At 47.7% G+C, this 19,724-nt stretch overlaps 3 protein-coding genes across 4 annotated transcripts; 1 reads left to right on the top strand and 2 right to left on the bottom strand.

Moving 5' to 3' along the window:
• Window positions 1-8,652: 8,652 nt before the first annotated feature.
• LOC112937942 (BES1/BZR1 homolog protein 4) lies at window positions 8,653-9,756 on the top strand. Its single transcript, XM_026023253.2, has 2 exons — window positions 8,653-8,982; window positions 9,601-9,756. Exons 1-2 carry the CDS (start codon window positions 8,653-8,655, stop codon window positions 9,754-9,756), a joined length of 486 nt encoding a protein of 161 aa, XP_025879038.2.
• Window positions 9,757-10,095: 339 nt separating this feature from the next.
• Window positions 10,096-14,053, bottom strand: LOC9270565 (uncharacterized). Its single transcript, XM_015776186.3, has 2 exons — window positions 13,914-14,053; window positions 10,096-13,601 (listed from the first exon to the last, which is right to left on the bottom strand). The coding sequence occupies exon 2, from the start codon at window positions 13,597-13,599 to the stop codon at window positions 10,318-10,320; it is 3,282 nt and encodes a 1,093-aa protein (XP_015631672.1). The 5' UTR covers window positions 13,600-13,601; window positions 13,914-14,053; the 3' UTR covers window positions 10,096-10,317.
• Window positions 14,054-16,731: 2,678 nt separating this feature from the next.
• Window positions 16,732-19,361, bottom strand: LOC4326224 (transcription factor NIGTH1-like). Of its 2 annotated transcripts, none has more exons than XM_015775857.3 (4): window positions 19,002-19,361; window positions 18,237-18,926; window positions 18,030-18,106; window positions 16,732-17,865 (listed from the first exon to the last, which is right to left on the bottom strand). In XM_015775857.3, the coding sequence occupies exons 1-4, from the start codon at window positions 19,180-19,182 to the stop codon at window positions 17,290-17,292; spliced, it is 1,524 nt and encodes a 507-aa protein (XP_015631343.1). In that variant the 5' UTR covers window positions 19,183-19,361; the 3' UTR covers window positions 16,732-17,289. The 2 variants fall into 2 exon arrangements, with proteins under 2 accessions (XP_015631343.1, XP_015631351.1); XM_015775865.3 differs by having other exon boundaries at window positions 19,038-19,331.
• Window positions 19,362-19,724: the final 363 nt, after the last annotated feature.

The raw sequence follows: 19,724 nt of genomic DNA, 5'->3' as shown, positions 1-19,724 counted from the left end.
AATTGAACGAGTTTAAAAAGGATGCGGCATGGCAGTTTATCTATTAATTAAGAATAGTTTGTTAGTTTCCTTTTATCTTTAGGAAAGTGTGTTTAGTGTCCGATAAGGACTTTATATTTTCCTTTTATCTTTAGGTTAGTTTCTTTCTTATCCGACAAGGACTTGTATCAACCCATGGGTATAAATATGTACACCCGGGGTCTATGTAATCTATCTCTACGATCAATACAATTTGGTGCATCGCTACCCTTTTTACTTCTACTTTTGTTTTTTATGTTCCGGCGGAACTTGGCACCCGACGCGGGGCTGCATCGTCTTCGATCTCCGACGAAGGGATAAGTCCAATGTTCCGTCGGCCCAGGCAATTGTCTCATCTACATCGGCGTCATTCAAGGCTGCATCAGCACATTCGACCTCTTGGATTGCTCTAGTTTGGATGATATATTTGCCTACCTATTTATCATATGTCTCTATTAATCTAGTCCTAGCATATCAATTTAGCTCTATCGGCTGCTTCTCGTTTTAGGGTTTCTGCCGATATCAGCTAAATCGCGTTGCTAGATTAGATTAGCTCAGACATTTACCATCCTAAAAATCTAGATATTATGTTTCTTTTCATACTTAGTGCTGCATCGGTTAAGTTTGATCTACTAAGTCGTGCTTAGAACCATAATCTCTAGCCTGCTTCTTGATTGCCAATAAGGGTTTCATCGGGGTTTCAGCCGGTGAGTTATCTGGACGTTGCATCGGCTCATAAGGATTACACATACATATAAGTTGGATTTCGCCGATGACAACAAAGGTTTCACTGTTTAATCTAATCTTGTAGATTTCATGACATCGGACCTCCAGCCGATGTGTGCTTTAACCTTCGGATCGATGCTTATTTATCATATCATTGCTAGCCGATTGGTTTATACTGGATTATATTATTATTTTATTGCATCATCATCAGCCGATTGCCTTTATATCGTTATCTACATTGGACATATAGCCGATTGCTTAAACCCTATCGCTATCGGCTGGTATCGGCATCGGCTATTATTGGCTACCGGCTGGAACTACTCCATCGGCTTGTCAGCCGATCGGCTGTTTTGATCTGCTGTTTACATATCTTGTCAGTTGCAGGATCAAACTGACTGGCACGCCCGCATCTCATCAATCTTTGGACCTACACAGAAGCTAAGCAGATCTCCCAGACCGGTGTGTTCGATTTTTTTTTCGTCAACAAAGGGGCCCTTAGCGTTCCACTTGTGATCCTGGAGGATTTGGAGAAATGCGCCTCACTGGGACTACTAGCCACCTCGAGCTCTCATCCTCAATGGAGGCAAGTGTAGCACTCGTACTTACTTCCTTAGTGTGTGTGTGTGTGTATATATATATATATATATATATATATATATATAAAGACAAACCCTACATTTTTGTGTCGTTGACCATCCGTCTTATTTTAAAAAAACTATGAAAAAAATTAAAAAGACAAGTCACGCATAAAGTATTAATCATGTTTTATCATCTAACAATAATAAAATTACTAATTATAAAAAAAATTCATATAAGACGGATAGCCAAACGTTGGACATGGAAACTTAGGGTTTGTCTTTTTCTGGAACGGAGGGAGTAGTGCACTGCATCCGTGGCTCCGTGTCACAAAATTTGGTAAAGTAACAAATTAAATAATTTATTATCATTGACACCTTAGTAAATTTTGGTATTTTCAAAAACTTTTTCCTATAAAAAATACTACCAAATTTTGATCAGGCTATCAACTAAACTTATCCAACATTATCGAAATTTGGTACCGTTAAAATGTGCCAAACATTTAAGAATAAAAAATTTAATAATGTTGATTTTGACATCCTCCTGAACAAATGTTGTGTTTAGTTACTTTTAAACTTCTAACTTTTCCGTCACTTTAAATGTTTGGACACATGCATGGAGCATTAATTGTGGATGAAAAAAACCAATCGCACAGTTTACATGTAAATTGCGAGACGAATTTTTTAGCCTAATTACGCCATGATTTGACAATGTGGTGCTACAGTAAACATTTGCTAATGACGAATTAATTAGGCTTAATAGATTCGTCTCGCAGTTTACAGGCGGAATCTATAATTTGTTTTGTTATTAGTTACATTTAATTCTTCAAATGTGTGTCCTTGTACTTTAAAAAAATTAAAATGGAACTAAACACGGCCAAAGTCATAAACATAGGGTTGCCCTGAGTTGGGAACCTTTCCCTCCAACATAAAAAAACGAAACAGCTCATTAGCATATAATTAATTAAGGATTAACTAAAGCTAACTTAAAAAAAATAAAGTAATATGATTTTAAAAGTAGCTTTTCTATAGATTTTTTCAAAAAAAAATACACACCTTTTAACCGATTAAAAAACTCGCACGGGGAAAACATGGGTAAAAGTTGGGAAAGCTCACTGCCAAAGGCAGCCTAATTTCCAGCCTTCGAGTGTTTTGTGAGTGCTGAAATTTCCCAAAATTCATCATCATTACGGGTGTGTTCGGACCTCCAGGTTCCCAACCCAAATCACTAGTTTTTCACATGCATGTTTTTCAAACTGCTAAACGGTGTATTTTTTACAAAAAGTTTCTATACAAAAGTTGCTTAAAAATCAAATTAATTTATTTTTAAAAAAGAAATTAGCTAATACTTAATTAATTACGTGCTAATAGATCGCTCCGTTTTCCGTGCGGAGACACTATGTTCCCATCATCCACATGCGAACACAGCCGTAGAAGTACTAGCAAGTACCACACTCCTACTAGCAGTAGATTTTTGCAGTCAAATGGTGTACTGTACTTCTTGGGCGTGTGAACTGAACTCTCTAGAGGAAGAGTACGAATACTGACGAACCTTTGGGCTGTTTTGGTTTTGGTTCAGCTGCTGCTGCTGCAGTTGAGCACCCCACTGACCGGCCTGACCTCACTGTGCTTAGAGGTTTGATGTGACAATGCTAGTTAATCAGCTCATCAAGGCATCAGCTAATAACGCCCACCAAATCAGACATAGGGGCTGTGTTTAGTTACACGCTAAAATTAGACGTTTAAAGAAATTGGAACGATATAACGGAAAAGTTGAAAGTTTATGTGTAGAAAATTTCGATGTGACAGAAAAGTTATAAGTTTGAAGAAAAAAGTTGGAATCTAAACAATAGGGCCTAGACTAGTCAGCTTATCAAAAAAGAAAAAAAATCTTCAAACTTAATTTTAGTGCTGACAATTTTAGAGTTGATTTTAGGGTTTGTTTGGTTCTTTACTCTACCAATTTATTGGTAAACTTTGGCACTACCAAAATATTAATAGGGTAAAATTATTTAGCTAGCATTTAGATCGCTACCAATATAAAGCTAAATTCTAATATTGGTAGGGTAAAATTATTTAGCTAGCATTTAGATCGCTACCAATATAAAGCTAAATTCTAATATTGGTAGGGTAAAATTATTTAGCTAGCATTTAGATCGCTACCAATATAAAGCTAAATTCTCACGGTATAGTTGAGAAACTTTTAGAATATGACTAAATATGATAGGGGCACTAACAAACATTTAGTCTCAATCCAAACTAATACATATATACTATTTAATTTGCCAACAAATTGGTAGGGTATGTTTTTAGTATCAAACCAAAATGGCCTTTAGGATTTTTTTTTAGCTTGTGATACTCCCTCCGTCCTATAATATAAGAGATTTTAGATAAATGTGACACTTTACAATACTACGAATTTAGACAAAGAGCATGTCCAAATTCATAGTATTAGAAAAAGTCTCATCCCTAAATCTCTTATATTTTAGTACGGAGGGAGTAGTTAGTTATCTAATCAGCATAGCCAAATTTGAAGTTTACAGTAGAACCTAGTTTTAAAGTTGATTTTGAGTCCTTTTAATGTTGGATTTTAAACCGTTTAAAAATATATATATATATATAAAAGTTTTACATATGGATTACTCATTTTCTAGGGTTTATTAGTCTCAAATCAAACAATCGGAGGCATGTTTTCCGGCACGAGCTTTCAAACAATCAGAGCCAAGTTTGTAATTTGCTTTTTCTACTGCTTATCGGCTGAAGCTGGGTCTTGTCTCAGTTTTCATCATTTTACTACTGGCTCAAACTTGCAAATACTCGTATTTCTTTGACTCTGAAAGTATATATCCAGGAGTATTCCCGTGTGAGTGCGTGACAGGAAAAGTTCAGACCTGTTTTCTGCCTGCAGAAAACAATACAAAAACCAAAACCATCGCCTCGCCCGTGTAGTACTAGTAAATGTTCAGGCTTCAGAGTTCACAAGCGATGAAAATGTCTTCTTGGCAATGTGAATGTGTGATGGAACGACCAGAAAAGGACGGTGATCCTGTTCTTCTTCGTTTGATACACGCACCTGAACTTCTCTGAACTGATGATAGGATACGAGAAGAAAAGAAGCACATCAAAAGCTCAGAGTTTCAGTCCCCGCAAAAAAAAAAAAAAGGAAGGAAAAAGTTCAGAGTTTCAGAGAAGCCCATTAATTCGCAAATGGTCTCGGACTAACATGGCCGCTCTGTTCAGGCCCACCGTTTCTTGCAGGAAACATCTTGGGCTGGGCTAACATGTTAAGCCTATTTAGCGTATTTAAGCCTATAGAGTACCTAGGCCTTAGTACCTTTTCTCATCTCCAAACTTTAACTTTCTCGCTTTTCGAACTACTAAATAGTGTGCTTTTACTAAAAGTTTCTATGTAGAAATTGTTTAAAAGAATCACATAAATCTATGTTTCAATTTTATAATAGTTAATACTTAATTAATTATGTGCTACTGAGTTTTCTTGTTTCGAGTGCGCTGAAAATATACCTGCATAGTGCATACCATTGAATCAAGAGGAGCCTAAGGCCCTGTTTGGGGGAGCTTATCCCAGCTGCAGCTTTTCCCAAAAGCTGCTTCTGCTAGAAGCTGCCCCAAACAGTTCACAGCTTCTGAGAATCTGTAGTTACATATTCTGAAAAATGAATTAAGAAGCCAGAAGCTGGAGAAACGGGGTTTCAGAGCTTTTCCAGATTCTCAGAAGCTGGCTACCAAACAACTGCTTCTCAGAATCTAAAGCTCCCCAAACAAGCCCTAAGCTGTGTTTGAGGAAAATGGAAAAGAGATACGTAAAACGAGGTAAGTTATTGGTATATGATTAATTAAGTATTAATTATTTTAAAGTTAAAAATGGATTGATATGATTTTTTAAAACAACTTTTCTATAGAAAAGTTTTCCAAAAAAATATACCATTTAGTAGTTCGGAAAGCGTCTGCGCGAAAAAGATGTGTTTTCTCTCTCAATCTCCCAGCAACGAAAGCAGCCTAAGTGTTTCATATAAGTCGTTTTTTTTTTTTTTCATATTTTTTAAGTTTGAATAAGTTTATAGAAAAATATAAAAAATTCCACACAAAATATTAAATATTAGGTTTAGTAAAATTAATTTGGTGTTGTATGCGTTGTCATTTTTTTAATTTAAAGAAGTTTGATTAGAAAAAAAATAAAAGTAGAAGGCTTAAGAATCCATTATTTTTCCAAAAAAAAAACCTAACTTTTCCTCAGGCCGGCGGCGGGGAGCCGGCCGGCGAAGCGAGGGTTCCTGCCGCAGTCCGCGTGGCGGCGTCGATCCATGGAGCTAGCCGACGACTCTCTCTCTCTCTCTCTCCATTGCGATTCTGACGAAGCAGACGTCATGGCGCCGACGCCTTTCGCGGCGTTCCAAGCAGGAGGAGGAAGGCTGCGGCGCCGAGAATTTCCTCCCGCCCAATCATCACCACCAAGAACAGCCACGAGAATGAGATTGATTGGATCGATTTGGACTGAGACGCCGGATGAACTGCAGCTCACAGACAGTCATCAGATCAGATGCTGCAAGCCTGGAGACTGGAGTAGCTGTAAAATTCTCTTCTCTTCCCCCGGGAGCAGAGTAAATTCCTGCGTAATCCCAGGAAACCTAGGTGCAGGTGGAGCAGGAGGAGGAAAGGAGAATCAAATCAACCGGGAGTTCAGGGACAAGCAGTTGGGAATGTGCTTTGTTTTTTTCCTGACATGATTTGGTGTGTGTGTGTGTGTGTGTGTGTGAGAGAGAGAGAGAGAGAGAGAGAGAGACTTCCTCTGAACTTCTGAAGAGAAAAGTAGAAAAGAGAACAATTTCTGATTACATTTCAGGCTTTTACCATCTTTCATTTTTTGAGTCGTGATGTTTTGTTCCTGCATATATGTTCGTTTGCTCCTGCTTACAAGTTAAAAATTGCCAAATGGTTCTCTCATTCGCAGGAATTCAGAGCAATTTCGAAATCCCGAAGTGAAACGTGGCGATTTTGGCGGTATACCGGATTACTGGTTCGATCTTGTAGTAACTGGAGTGCATATAGTTGTTGTTACTCCTAGTACTGCAGTATTAAGGCTATAAGCAAAGAGACCGTGTAATTTATCATTACAGTGCTGTGCAGTTCAGTAGCAAATCAACTCAGATTTTTTTTTCCTGGCGAGCTGATCAGCTGAAGAGATATTTTCTGTCAAATGGCAGCACGGTAAGTGATGAATTTCTCTATCATGTTCAGCAGGGGTGGGCAAAGAGAGCAATGTGCATGCCATGAACATGATGAAGATCGATTGGCATGAGCATCTGACACTCTGACTAACCAAAGTTACAGTACTTAGTACTACTATTACTGCAGGGTAGAAACCTCCTATGTGCAGTGAATACATGAAGGTTCTTCGTGCAGTAAACTGTAATTCTGTATAACACTGAAAGCTAGGTGAGCTAAACTGAAGTTTGGATTGGCCCAGGAAAAATGCAGCAGCCAGAGCGTGTCTGAACTTCTGAAGCAGCATGGTGTGGTAATCTCCTTTTTTACTTTATATCCTTGTCCTGCTATGTTTGTCTTTACCTCTTCACAGCAGCATATGTGGTTAAATCCCATCGAAGAACCCTCTCATCTACCAACACACACTAGCAGATCATAAGTACATTGTGCAATGTACTATATAGCCTTATTCACAAACCAAAAAAACAATCTAAAAATTCAGAGATGGCCATTTGCCTCTCACATATACGTGGGGTGAAAAACTGCTAAATAATTCAGTAAATACAGCTAGGGATCATGCTGAACTTTGCTCAAATTAAATACTTGTCTGCCTAGTCATAGGCTTCCTTGATAATTTTGCTTACCCGTGTTTATATCCTTTCATCTACCTGGTGTTGGCTGGTGCTCTCAGTTGGCATGCATGCATGCACAATTGCACATCATAGTTCAACCAAACCAGTGTGAGTGTGGCACACCTGAACCGTGACCCCCAAAATGTAAGCAAGCATGCGTGAGAATTTTATAGATTCTAATGCACATGTCTCATGAGCAATCAAAATCTGGTGGTTCTTGCTCCCCTTTTGACCACCCAACTAATCAATGACACTAGGGGAAACTGTTTTAAACACTCGGGTGGATGTCCACCCGTTTCTTGCATGTCATCTAAATGGTTATGAAAAAATTTCAAAAAAATTGATATGATAGGTTAATATGTAATATATCACTTCACAAACATGCAAGTCCAAATTCGACTTCTACAAGTTGTAACAAAAACAATAAATTTAACTGTGAATATACGTATACTAGTTAGAGTTTGATTTGTTATTTTCGTTACAACTTGTAGAAATCGAATTTGAACTTGCATGTTTGTGAAGTGATATATTACATATTAAACTATCTTGTGTTTTTTTTTGAAATTTTTTCATAATCATTTAGGTGACATGCAAGAAACGAGTGGATGTCCACCCGAGAGATTAGAATCCATCCTCATGACACTAGCCATCCTGAAATTTCTAAGACTAACAATACTTCAAATATCACGCATTGCTATAGGAAACTGAAAGATCAACACCTGAGATACAATTTGGTTATGATTTTTGCATGCATATGCAATGAGAGCCACATATGCATGCACACTAGCACAGTGGCATACTGGCATTGGACTGTTGCATGCACAGCATCAATTCCCTTCATGCATGCATGCAATTGTAAGCTGGTTTTCTCTAGGCTCCACTCACTCACTCACTCACTCTGTGTCTCTGTCACTACTGAACCTGCAGCATCTGGATGCATGGAGACAAGAGGGCTAGCTTAACCAGAAAGGCTGTAGATATAGAGAGGAGATCCAAATGGGGGCATGAAACCATTGGAAGTACTTGGGATGAAAACGATTCCTCCTTTTCTGGCAAAAATAGCCCCTCTCTCTGTTGCCCTTCTTCTCTCCTCCACTTATTTGTACTATACTCAACACATATGTTACATGCCTCCAACCACCTTATTCCTCTCATGAAAAGAGAGATAGAGAGATGCATCTTACATGCACATAGAAACAAGTCTCATGAGCTAGCTAGCTTAGGAGCACTTGGCTTTATTTTCACAATGGGGATCAAGAAGAAGGCCATGGCAATGGCAATGGCAATTCATGTATAAATACTCGTGTTGTGTTGGTGTGTTGCCGTGTTGGTTGGAGAGGTGAGTGAGTGTGTGTGTGTGTGTGTGTGTGTGAGCAAGTGATCAGTGAGAGTGAGTGCTCGAGCTCAAGCTAGCCAAGCTCATGGATCAGGTGGTAGCATCTGGGAGAGAGGAAGCGGGTGGCGAAGCGGCGGCGGCAATGGCGCCGGGGACGAAGGCGGTGGCGGCGGCGGCGGGGAGGAGGGGGTGCATCAGGTCGACGCGGGGGCCGTGGACGGTGCGGCGGAGGGGGCGTGGCGGCGGGGTGACGACGTCGCTGCGGCACCCGACGGCGCGGGAGCGGGAGAACAACCGGCAGCGGGAGCGGCGGCGGCGGCAGGTGGCGACGAGGATCTACGCCGGCCTGCGCGCCGGCGCCGGGTACGCGCTGCCCAAGCACGCCGACCAGAACGACGTCCTCCGGGCGCTCTGCGCCGAGGCCGGCTACCTCGTCGACGACGACGGCAACGTCTCGCGCCGCCACGACGAGGTCAGAGCGTGTGTGTTAATTTGAGTTCATCGATCTCTTGTCTTCTCTTTTGCATTCATTTTGGACACAAGAACATATATTTTGTGTTTAGTTCTTGAATTTGGCACACCAATTTGGTTTATTTCCTCATCATTTTCTTTTATCTCTTGACCTAAGGCCCCCATCGTTTGACGTTATATTTGCAAATAAAAAATAATTTGTGAATAAAACTTTTATATACGTGTTCTTAGTGAAAAGTAAATAATAAAAAATAAATTTCGATGAAAAAAAAACTCCAAAATCATAAAGTTGAAAATTTAAATTTTGGTTGATAAGTGTAAGTATAAGCAAAAAGATGGGCTTTTAGTAACTCTGTTGTTAATTGCCAAGAAAAGAAAAACTCTGTTTTCTGCTATGGTCCTTTTCAGTGCTATGCATGACAGTGTGCTGGTCTGTACTGCATGCTATCTGTATCGAACTGAACAACAGCAACAGCAAAAGGAATAATAATAAAATGTCAAGATCACATTGTTCTAGTACTAGTTATGATAGTAAAAAGTGTTTTTGTCTTTTAAAAAAGCAACATAACTGGTCACTGTAATTTTCTTCATTTGTTTCTCTTCTTGAAATTGTTTTCAGCGTTTAGCCGGCGCCGGCGCCGGCGGAGGCGGCAGCTCCGATCAGCTGCAGGTGTCCTCCTACAGTGGAGCAACAGAGGCAGCAGTGGCTATCCAGCATCAGGAGCAGGAGCAAGAGATATCACTCGAGCTGACACTCTCATTCACCTACATGTAGGTAGAATGCTTAATTTGTTTAAACACCAACCAACAACTAGGTGCATTATATTCAGTTATTCACTTGGCAGAAGTTAAGCACAAATCAGTGTAGTAATTAACTAACTAGCAAGCAAGCTTGCTTGACAGAATTGTCAAACAAGAAGACTGCTAATTAATCATCTTAGCATCGTTGACAATCTATAATAATCAAATAATATCATTGTCTAGTTACCTATTGGAAACTTGGAATGTGTTCACCAAGAGCACGCAATATCGGAAAGTAATTTGTCAGCACGAACACTTTGTGTCACATAAGCTGAACACACACACAAGAAGTGCAGAAATGTGAACAAAGAGCTATAAGAAACTAAAACTTTATTGAACTTGTAGTAGAGTACATTTGGATATCATAAGAAGAATCTGAAGATCTAATTAAGAAGAAATAAAGAAGAAGAAGAAGAAGAAGAAGAAGAAGAAGAAGAAGAAGAAGAACATCATAAAAACCTAAGAAAGCAACAAGAGAAGACTACTGAGTAATTAAGAGAGGCGATTGATCGATGAGGTGTAGCAGTGTAGCTAGCTAGCTCAAGCTGGCGTCGCGGCGGAGGCCATGGCCGACGCCCTCGTTGACGCCGGCGACGAGCTCGGCCTCGAAGTTGGCCGACGACATGGACGGCAGTCGCTCGTACACCCGCGACCCGAGGTGCTGCAGCTTCTTCTGCTGCGTCTTCACCGTCTTGCTGATGATCTTGTAGTTCCACCGCTGCTGCACGTACACCGCCGCGGCGAGCGCGACGGCGGCGAGCGGGATGGCGACGTCGCCGGACCTGGAGTAGAAGTCGAGGCTGGTGTTCACGAACTCGTACTCCTCCGCGAAGTAGGGGTTGATCGCCGGCGCCCTCACGTAGTCGTACACGTGCGGCAGCAGCCTCACCGCCGTCAAGCCGGCGTAGTACCCCGTCTTCAGCGGCCGGCAGTTGATCCGCCACACCACGTTCCCGATCACCTGCGGCAGCAGGAACATGTCCTGGGCGAGCCCGATGTACTCCTCCAGCGTCACCGCCCACTCCCGGAGCGCGTGCGCCTCGCCGCGCGCGTCCATGTACGACGCCTCCGACCTCACCGGCCGCGCCAGCACGCTCACGTAGTGCGCCGCGAGGACCACCGCGAAGCCGACGAGGTGCGCGCCGGAGGTGTAGACGAGGACCTTCTTGTCGCTGGGCACGCGCCCTGGCTCCAGCGGCGAGCGGGTGAGGAGGCGGATGCGGGAGCGCCACACCTTCTGCACCAGCCGGAGCGTGAGGAGGAACGCGGCGAGGATGAGGATCTTGACGACGCAGTCGATGGTCCAGTAGAGCTGGCTCTTGTCCACCTCGTACGACGGCGGCGGCGTCGCGCCGCCGTCGCCGCTCGACGCGGCGATGCGCGCGAACAGCGCCTCCGCGCCGGTGATGAGCGGCACGCTGTAGCCGACTGCCTGGACGCCCAGCATCACCACCGACACGTACGGCATCACGTCGGTGTGGGACTTGATGTACATGAGCTGGCTGAACTCGGCGGCGATCGCCGCCGCCAGCGTCACGACGCGGAGGATCCCCTCCACGCTCCGCCGCGACAGGATGTCCTGCCGCTGTTCCCGGTACAGGATCGGCAGCGTCTGGAGCGCCGTCGCGTTGAACCGCAGCGGGTCGTCGCCGCCGCCGCGCGTGCTCGCGATGTGCACCTTCGCCGTCGGGTTGATCAGCCACCGCGCCGTCGTCGGCGGGTACTCCACCCTCACCTCGATCGAGCAGTCCATGCCTTCCTCGACGCCGCCCATCGCCGAGAAGGCTCGCCACGGCGCCTGGATTCTCCGGCAGCCGATGAGGTACATCCGGCCATCCACCGGGTTGTACACGCCTTCCAAGGACAGCGTCGACACGTTCACGTACGCGTCGCCGGAGATCGTCAGCTCCGCCGACACGTTGAGGATAGCCGTCGCATCCAGCTTCGTCGTCGTCGACGACGATGATGATGCCATGCTTTGCCCTACCGCAGCTGGCGTCCCCGGAAACGTCGCCGGCGAGGCCCGGCCGACGAGCGATCCGAGCGAGAGCACCTCAAGCTGAAGGAATGGCCGCTCGAATCGTCCGCGTGGGAACGGATCCGGCACGGCGGCGACGTGGAGCGTGAGCTCCTCGGCGAGGTTGGAGAGGCTCGTCGTCTCGTCGGCGGCGTCGCCGGATTTCCTCGGGTAGCTCAGCAGCGACTTGGCGATGACGGTGCCGAAGTCGAACGGCTCGCTTCGCCGGAGGAACTCGCCGGCCTGCTTGGTCTTGGTGTAGCTGTACGCCAAGCTCAGCGGCTCGCCGCCGGTGACGCCGAACCGGCTCCACAGCTCCATCGGGTGCACCGTCCGCTGGAACGTCAGCGGCGGGAAGTGGGCGGCACCGCCGCCGATGCTGGTGATCTGGCCCACCGTGATGCTGCGGCGAGTGGCGGAGAAGGTGGTCTGCAGGTAGAGGCACACGCGGGAGTGGCACGCCTTGGCGCCGACGCCGAGGCACGCCACCATGCAGAGCTGGCCGGAGGACGCGCGCCACACGCCCTCGGCGGACATCGTCGCGCCGCCGAGCCCGCTGCGCTTCGCCGCCGTGTACGCGTGCTCCCACGGCGGGACGGCGCGGAACACCGCCGACACCCTCGCCGAGATCTCGCCGCCGTCGGTCCTCGGCTCGCACCGGACCTCCTGCATCACGATCCTGACGCCGGCGAACCCGCCGTCGGTGGCGTCCACCGCCTTGTCCGTCTCGAACGGCCCCAGCCGCCGGCAGAGCGCGTCGTCCGTCGTGTTGCACCTCCAGTTCGGCACGACGGCGAGCACGTCCTCCGACGTGAACCTGTCGAGGATGCCGCAGAAGGAGGTGCCCTTGTACAGCCCCCTGTCCCCGCCGCCGCCGGCGAGGACGTCGTCGCGGTACGGGTGGGGCTTGCACGCCGTGCCGACGAGCTCCTCGGAGCCGAACTGGTAGTTGGAGTAGGCGCCGAGCTGCGACAGCAGGTGCACGGCGTCGAAGTAGGCGGCGTGGGTCTTGCCATTGGTGCTCGTGAGCTCGCCGTGGACGGCGCGCGTCGTCAGCGTCAGCGTCTTGGGGTAGCGGAGCACGAGGAGGATGTTGCCGTCCTTGGTGATCGGCGGCTGGAACCTGTCGCGGTCGGAGTGCTTGGCCCAGCCCCACGGGTTGGCGGCGTCGCCGCCGCGCGCCGGCAGGACGGCGTCGCCGACCATGCACAGCACGCTCTCGCCGTCGTCGTTCTCGGTGTACACCCCCTCGAGCAGCACCTTCAGCTCGGTGTTCCCGGGCCACACCTTGAACTCCGGCGACACGTACGGCCCCATCTCCGGCCCGGTGCCGTTGCGGGAGATGGCGACGCCGAGCACGCCGCTCACGTTCAGCGCCGTCCTCCCGCGCCGCGCCGCGTCGACGTGCGTGAGCGAGAACGACGCGAGCGGCAGCGGGTCGCGCGCCGCCCCGGCGGCGGCGTCCTCCGCCACGTCGGTGCCGTCGAATGGCAGCAGCGGCGCGCCGCCGCCGCCGTCGCCGTCGCCGTCGTGCTTCCAGTCACCCTTGACGAAGGACAGCTCCGGCATGAGGCCGTTGGCGCGGTTGGCGTCGAACGTGAGCTCCGCCGCGGAGGAGAGCACGGACTTGCACTGCCGCTTCACGTCGGCGAAGCGGACGTACTCGTGGGGGATGAAGGGGCCCTGCCCGGCGCCGCCGCCCATGGGGTTCGCATCACGGTGGAACGGATCAAACGACGACACGACGGCGAGCAGCGGCAGCAGCAACGCGCCGACAAGCTGCAGACTTCTTGACACCATTGCTGCGCAAAACCAAACCCAATGTCACAAACTCGCAATCTGAACTCAGATGAATTTAGCAACGCTGCTTTGGATCAAATTTGACCAAGTGAGTGATTGACATCAAAATCTTCACACTTCTTGGCAACTTGGATGAACACAACAATGCAGTAAAACTAATCCTTTTCAGCTTGCATGATCAGATCAGTATCAACTTGGATGAACACAACTATGCAGTAACACTTGCAGAAGAATGCAAAAAATCTAATAAAATTTCTGCAGCATATCTAACTAATCCTGTTCAGCTTGCATGATCAGATGATCAGATCACTGACCTCAACATAGAAATTTCTTCAGTGCTCCTCAAGCTGGGAGACCTCGATGAGAGTGAGGTGAGTGTCGAAGAACTGTTCACCAAGGACGGCTCTAGTACAGACTAGAGCAGCATGGATCTCTGAATTTGACCAGAATGTGGTGTCAGATCTAGAAAAAATTCCCGGACCAGATTGGATCAGCTGGAATCTAATCTACCACCACTGAACAACACTGATGGATGGATGCTTCCCCCGCATTATCTTTTTCCACACCTTAATTCCCCTTCTGCATCATCGAATCAATCAAGGGTTCTAGTATAGTATTGGGGGTTGACTTTGCGACGAAGTGACCCAGAAACAGAGGGTTACACCCTTGATCACCGAGAATGCCCCTGATCAGAGTGACTTATCACAGGATTGCCACTGTGAGAGGATCGTCTCGGTACAAACGAGCAGTGGCATTTCGGAGATTATCTCGCAACTGTGAGGGTTACAGCGAGGTGAGGATGGGGGAGTTGACGAAGCGACGCAGGTGGCGCGCGCGGCCGCCGCGGCGGGCATCGCGGCCGGCCGGCCGCTCGCCGCACGGGGAAGCCCGTGCCATGTCAGGGCGGCTGAGGCCACGAGAGGGACGTCGCGCCGTCACATGGCCGCACGTGGCCGTGGAGAGAGATATTTAATTACTTCTAGAGTTATGTGTGTTGCAGTGTTGCTATCCACCTCGATCTTGGCCGGCGCCGGAGGAGACGGCCGCGCCGCGTCTGGAGCGGGACGGCGGCTCGCCGGAGTACGGAGACCGTTGGGTTGCAGCGACGAATCTAGTTTGTTTGAGAGGAGAGGATGTGAGAAGATCGTAAATGATGAGTAGTTAGCGTATTCAAATTTTAAAAGATATATTAATATAGTTTTTTAATTTTTTAATAAAAACGTACTGTTAAATCATTTGAAAAACGTACCCGCGAAAAATGTTAGTTTTCCTCTCAATCTTTCGGTGCCGAATATAAAGCGTTGTTATTTGATCGGACAGGTGGGATGAGGGCATCATGCTCAACTCGTTTCGGCCCAGAAATAGTAGTATATGCATGTGTTTTTCTTGGGAAATAAATTATATTCTCTCTCTCATTTCTTGATTCTTATTGAATCGTCTCCCTCAATTGTAACAACGGGTATAATGTCTTCTCCGACTTAAAAAAAATTAGTGCAAATCGACTCATTTAATAGTTTGGGAAGCAATTTCACCTAGCACGGTAGGTTGACCACGGATGACTCGTTGATTGAGCGCTTGGGACCCACATGTCAATAACTTACCTCATTTGCTAACCCACCTTTCTCCCCTTTTCTTCCTCTCCGACCTTTCAACAGCAAGAGGACGGTGGTGGTGGCGAACTGGACTCCGGAGAGGGCTTTGGTGGTGGCAAGTCGGACTGACGAGCCGAGGAAGGTGGTACCCTCTCTCGTCATAGACGGTAGCAGAGACGAGACATGTTGGAGGATGCAATTGGAACCCTTGCGTCGCCACCCTCTTCTCATCTCCTACCTCGTCACCATCACTGCACCTTTCTAGGTTTGGCTCGCCACCATAGTCGCTTGGATGATTCCTTCGATGTGGGAGGAGAGCCTCTTGTTGATCAACTACACCGCCTTGGGGCTATTATGGCCGTCGTACACGCCGACAAGGCCACCACCTGCGCCTGGTCCTCGAGTGCCTCGTTGACCTGGGCCATGGCGACAAAGTAGTCTCCCAATGCAGGAAGAGAAGAGGGTGGGGACAAAGCAGTCTCCCACTGTAGGGAGAGAAGGAGGGGAATAAAGGAGAGCCCTGACACGTGGGCTCTACCTGTTGATGCTGCCAACATACCACGTCAGTAGAAACCGTTTCTAAAACCAACAAAGAAGTCAATTTGAACCGGTTTTCGAAGATGGTAGATGTATTATACCTGGTTTTACGGTTGAGGGAAGCAATTCAATCAGGAGCGAGAGTGAGGAAGTCATGATAAACTTATTCCTTTTCTGAGACGGCTGTTAAATACGGCCTGGCCCATAATGGTCCATCACTAGTATAGCTAAAACTGTATTCATGGGCCTGCAGTTGATTGCAGGCTAAAACCGCTGTAATACTGCGTAATCATCAAAGTTCATTTTTAAAAGTGTAATAATCAAAGTTCTTGCAAATAAAAGAGTCAACCGAGTTGATATGTTTGTCTCCAAAAATATTCTCCTATAGTCAAAATATGGTGAAAAGGGTGTTATTTATGCGAAGAATTAATAAAGAACTAAATTAACTTTGACCAGTAGACTTTTATAAAACATCAAGAATCTGAATAGCCATCGCAAAAATTCCTGAAAATCGATGCGGCTGTTGCTTTTCAAAGTGTCAGGATTGCTTCTACAGCGGTAAAGCTGCAATATATTCCCTGGACGATAATACTATATGACGTTTCGGACAAACAAAATAACTTGCGCTTAATGGATTTTAGCTGTCGGAAATATCAAGTAATCTTTGCCGGATGGAGTACTTAGGCTGCGTTCAGAACCCTATGTTCCCAGCACAAGCTGTGCACACGAAAAACGGAACGGTCCATTAGCGCATGATTAATTAAGTATTTACTATTTTTTTTAAAAAAATGATTAATATGATTTTTTAAGCAATTTCGTATAGAAATTTTTTGAAAAAATACACCTATTAACAGTTTAGAAAAACGTGGGCGCGAAAAACGAGAAGAGAAGTTGGAACAAAGGTTCTGAACACAGCCTTGGTACCACCAAGCATATCATTATCCCATTGGAAAATTTAATGTCATATGCTATATTTGTGCATACCAAAACATAACAACTACTATTAATTAGAACCATTCACATATAATCACATTAATTGCAGAAGCAAACCCTGCATTATGCATTATTGGTGGCTCTTCACAATTCTCAACTTAACAACAACAACAAACATAATCTCCCAAACAATTACATCTAGCTCATATTTAATCTCTCCACCATCACATAATTTTGATATTTACTACTAGTACTACCGGATTATTAAATCAGGAACAGCTGAGAGTCCCAAAAAAGGAAGAAAAACAAGAGGGAGAAAAAAAAACCAGCAAAAGCAAAAGCAAAGTAAAGCCCTCACATTATCCATCGATCCATAGTTCCATACATATGCATCACATCAACGAGTGAGACAAGCTCAAGCTCCTGCTCCTTCTCTGGTCGGCTCGGCTCGGCTCGGCTCCCGTTCTCCGCGCGCGCGCGCCAACAAAAAATCACTTTTCCCTTTTTCCAGGTGACGCTAATTAATCTCCCGGATTAGCGCGATTAATTAAGCTACTAGCTAGTATTATTACTAATGAGTAATTAATTACGACGCGTGGTGATTTGATTGGTTGGTTTGGTTGATTAATTAGTAGTTAATCGCTCCCGCGCTCGTGGTGGTGGTGGTGTTGATCTCGTCGTTGTCGTCGTCGCCGTCGACGGCGTGGGCGTTGTTGGTCGCCGCCATCTCGTCGTCGTCGTCGTCGTCCTCCCGCTCCTCGCCCTCGCCTTCCTCCTCGATGCTCTCGGACATGTCCCTTCCGGCTCCGGAGGCGGCGGCGCCGCCGCCGCCGCCGCTGCCACGGCCGTCGGAGTCCGGGGACCCGAGCCTCGCCGACGCCGACGACTTGGCGCTGTAGGGAGGGGCCAGCTGCTGCTGAGGCGGCAGCGGCGGGGGCGGGGCTACGGCGCGGTGGTGCACCAGGGCGGCGGCGGCGGGGTGGTGCTGCAGGTGGTGGTGGTGGTGGTGGTAGTACTCCTGCGCCGCCACCGCCGCCGTGTAGTGCGGCTGCGTCGCCGGGTGCGCGCCGTAGATGGCCGGCCCCGCCGCCTGCGTCGCGTACTCCGGCGGCACCCAGATGCCTCCCAGCACCACCAGCTGCGGCGTCGCTGCCGTCGGCGGCGCCGGCGACGGCATCGGCCGTCTTGTGTGCAACCTGTACTTCTGCCCAAACAAAAAAAAATTCAGATCAAAATGCTCATTATGGCATTCATGTCTAGCAATCAGTTAATCATACTGTCTTGTAGTCAATGATCAATTTAAACAGTATTTAATTAAGAACGTACGTGAGATGGATGAATTGCATGATGAGATGATAATTACCCTACCTGGAGATGGCTTTTCACCTCATCATTGGTCAATCCATCAACCTTCATCAGCTCGCGAATCTGCTTCGGGGTCGCCACTTTAATTTGCAAAGAACAAAACAAAAACGCAAGCTCAAGATTAATTTGTTTGTTGTCTTTTCATCTTTGGTACGGCATGTAATCATGGTGTTCGATCTTGATCGAGTTACATGTGTAGGTGTACTGTACCTTGGGCGCCGCCGAGGATCTGAAGAGCATTGACGAAGCGGCGGTGCAGCTCCGGCGACCAGCAACGGCGCGCCTTCCGGTGGGGCTGTGGCGGCGGCGGGACGGCCTGCCCGTCCGATGGCGTCGACGGCGGCTTCCCGCCGTTCTGGGCTTCTCTCGATCTCGCCACGACGCCGTTGTCGTGGGCGTACGGCTTCTTGTCGACCTCGCCGGCGGCGATGGTGATCGCGTCCGCCGCCTTCTCCGCGGGCGCGAGCGCGAGCTCCGGCAGCGCGGCGGCGGCGGCGGCTGATCCGTCACCCATGGCGTTGTCCTTGGAGAAGGGCAGGAACGCGCCGCCGCCGCCGCCGCCGCCGTCGAGCGCGGTGATCAGCTTGGGGCTCGTGTCGAGCGGGTGGTGCTCCGAGTGCTCCTTGGGCGTCTGGGGCCCCTTCGCCGCCGTGTCCGCCGCCGACGCCGACGCCGGCGCGTTCCACAGCTGCGCCGACACCATCCAGCTCGCCTTCTCCGACGACACGCTGTTGCCCCCCGCCGCCGCCGCCTTGTCCGCCGCCACGACGTCGATCCCGATGTTCTTCACCGGTATGAACTCCTCGAGCACCAGCGGCGCCCTCGCCGCCGCCGCCGCCGCGGCGCTATGCTGGCTCCCCATCTGGTACGCCTCCAGCTGCTGCCTGTACGCCTCCATAGCTGCAAACACACACCAATCCTCGCTAGGGTTAGCCATGGCGATCGATTTAGCTTAGGTTACATACAATTACTCACCATGATTGAGAAGCTGCATGCAGAGAGGGAGCTCACGCTTGAAGGCGTCGATCTTGAGCCTCTCTTCCTCGAGACGTGACAAGAACTCCTGAAGCTTCTGCGTCGCCTGCCCCGACGCCGCAGCCACCGCCGTCAGATGGTGGTGGTCGTCTAGGGTTAGGTCAGAAGACGAAGAAGCCATGGCTATCGATCTCCTCCCTCCAAGTATACAAGCTCTACAAACCAAGCTAGCTCACGCTAGCTAGCTACAGCAAATAGCCGACCGATCTAGCTAGTATATTACTACTACTACTTGAGATGAAGTAGCTGTGCAAACTGCGAGTGTAAGTGTGAGTGATCGAGATCGAATGTGAGAAGGGTTTTGATGAGGGATCAGATGGGGAATCAGCTTCTTTTTAAGGGAGAGTTTTGGGAGAAGGAAGAGGAGAATAAAGTTGGATTTAGAGGAAAAGGAAAAGCTAGCTTTGTATGATCTTGCACATATACACTTAGCTAAACAGCTATAGCTAGCTAGCAACAGTAGTGAGAGATCAGAGAGAGAGAGAGAGAGAGATAGGGGGATAAAGCAAAGGCATGGTAACTTCTTGCAAAGATCAAAGGCAAACAAAAACAAAAAGAAAAAGGTTAATTCTGCTCCTCCTCTGCATGCAGGAGGTTTCATGTACTACGTACCAACAGGGGAATCAACATATCTCCTAACATTACGACCAGATGGGTCCATAT

This window comes from Oryza sativa, chromosome 1 (genome assembly GCF_034140825.1).
Source record: "Oryza sativa Japonica Group chromosome 1, ASM3414082v1".
In the NCBI taxonomy this organism is placed as follows: Eukaryota; Viridiplantae; Streptophyta; class Magnoliopsida; order Poales; family Poaceae; genus Oryza; species Oryza sativa.
Note: the sequence above shows the minus strand (reverse complement) of the source record. Positions and strands in the feature narration are given on the sequence as shown.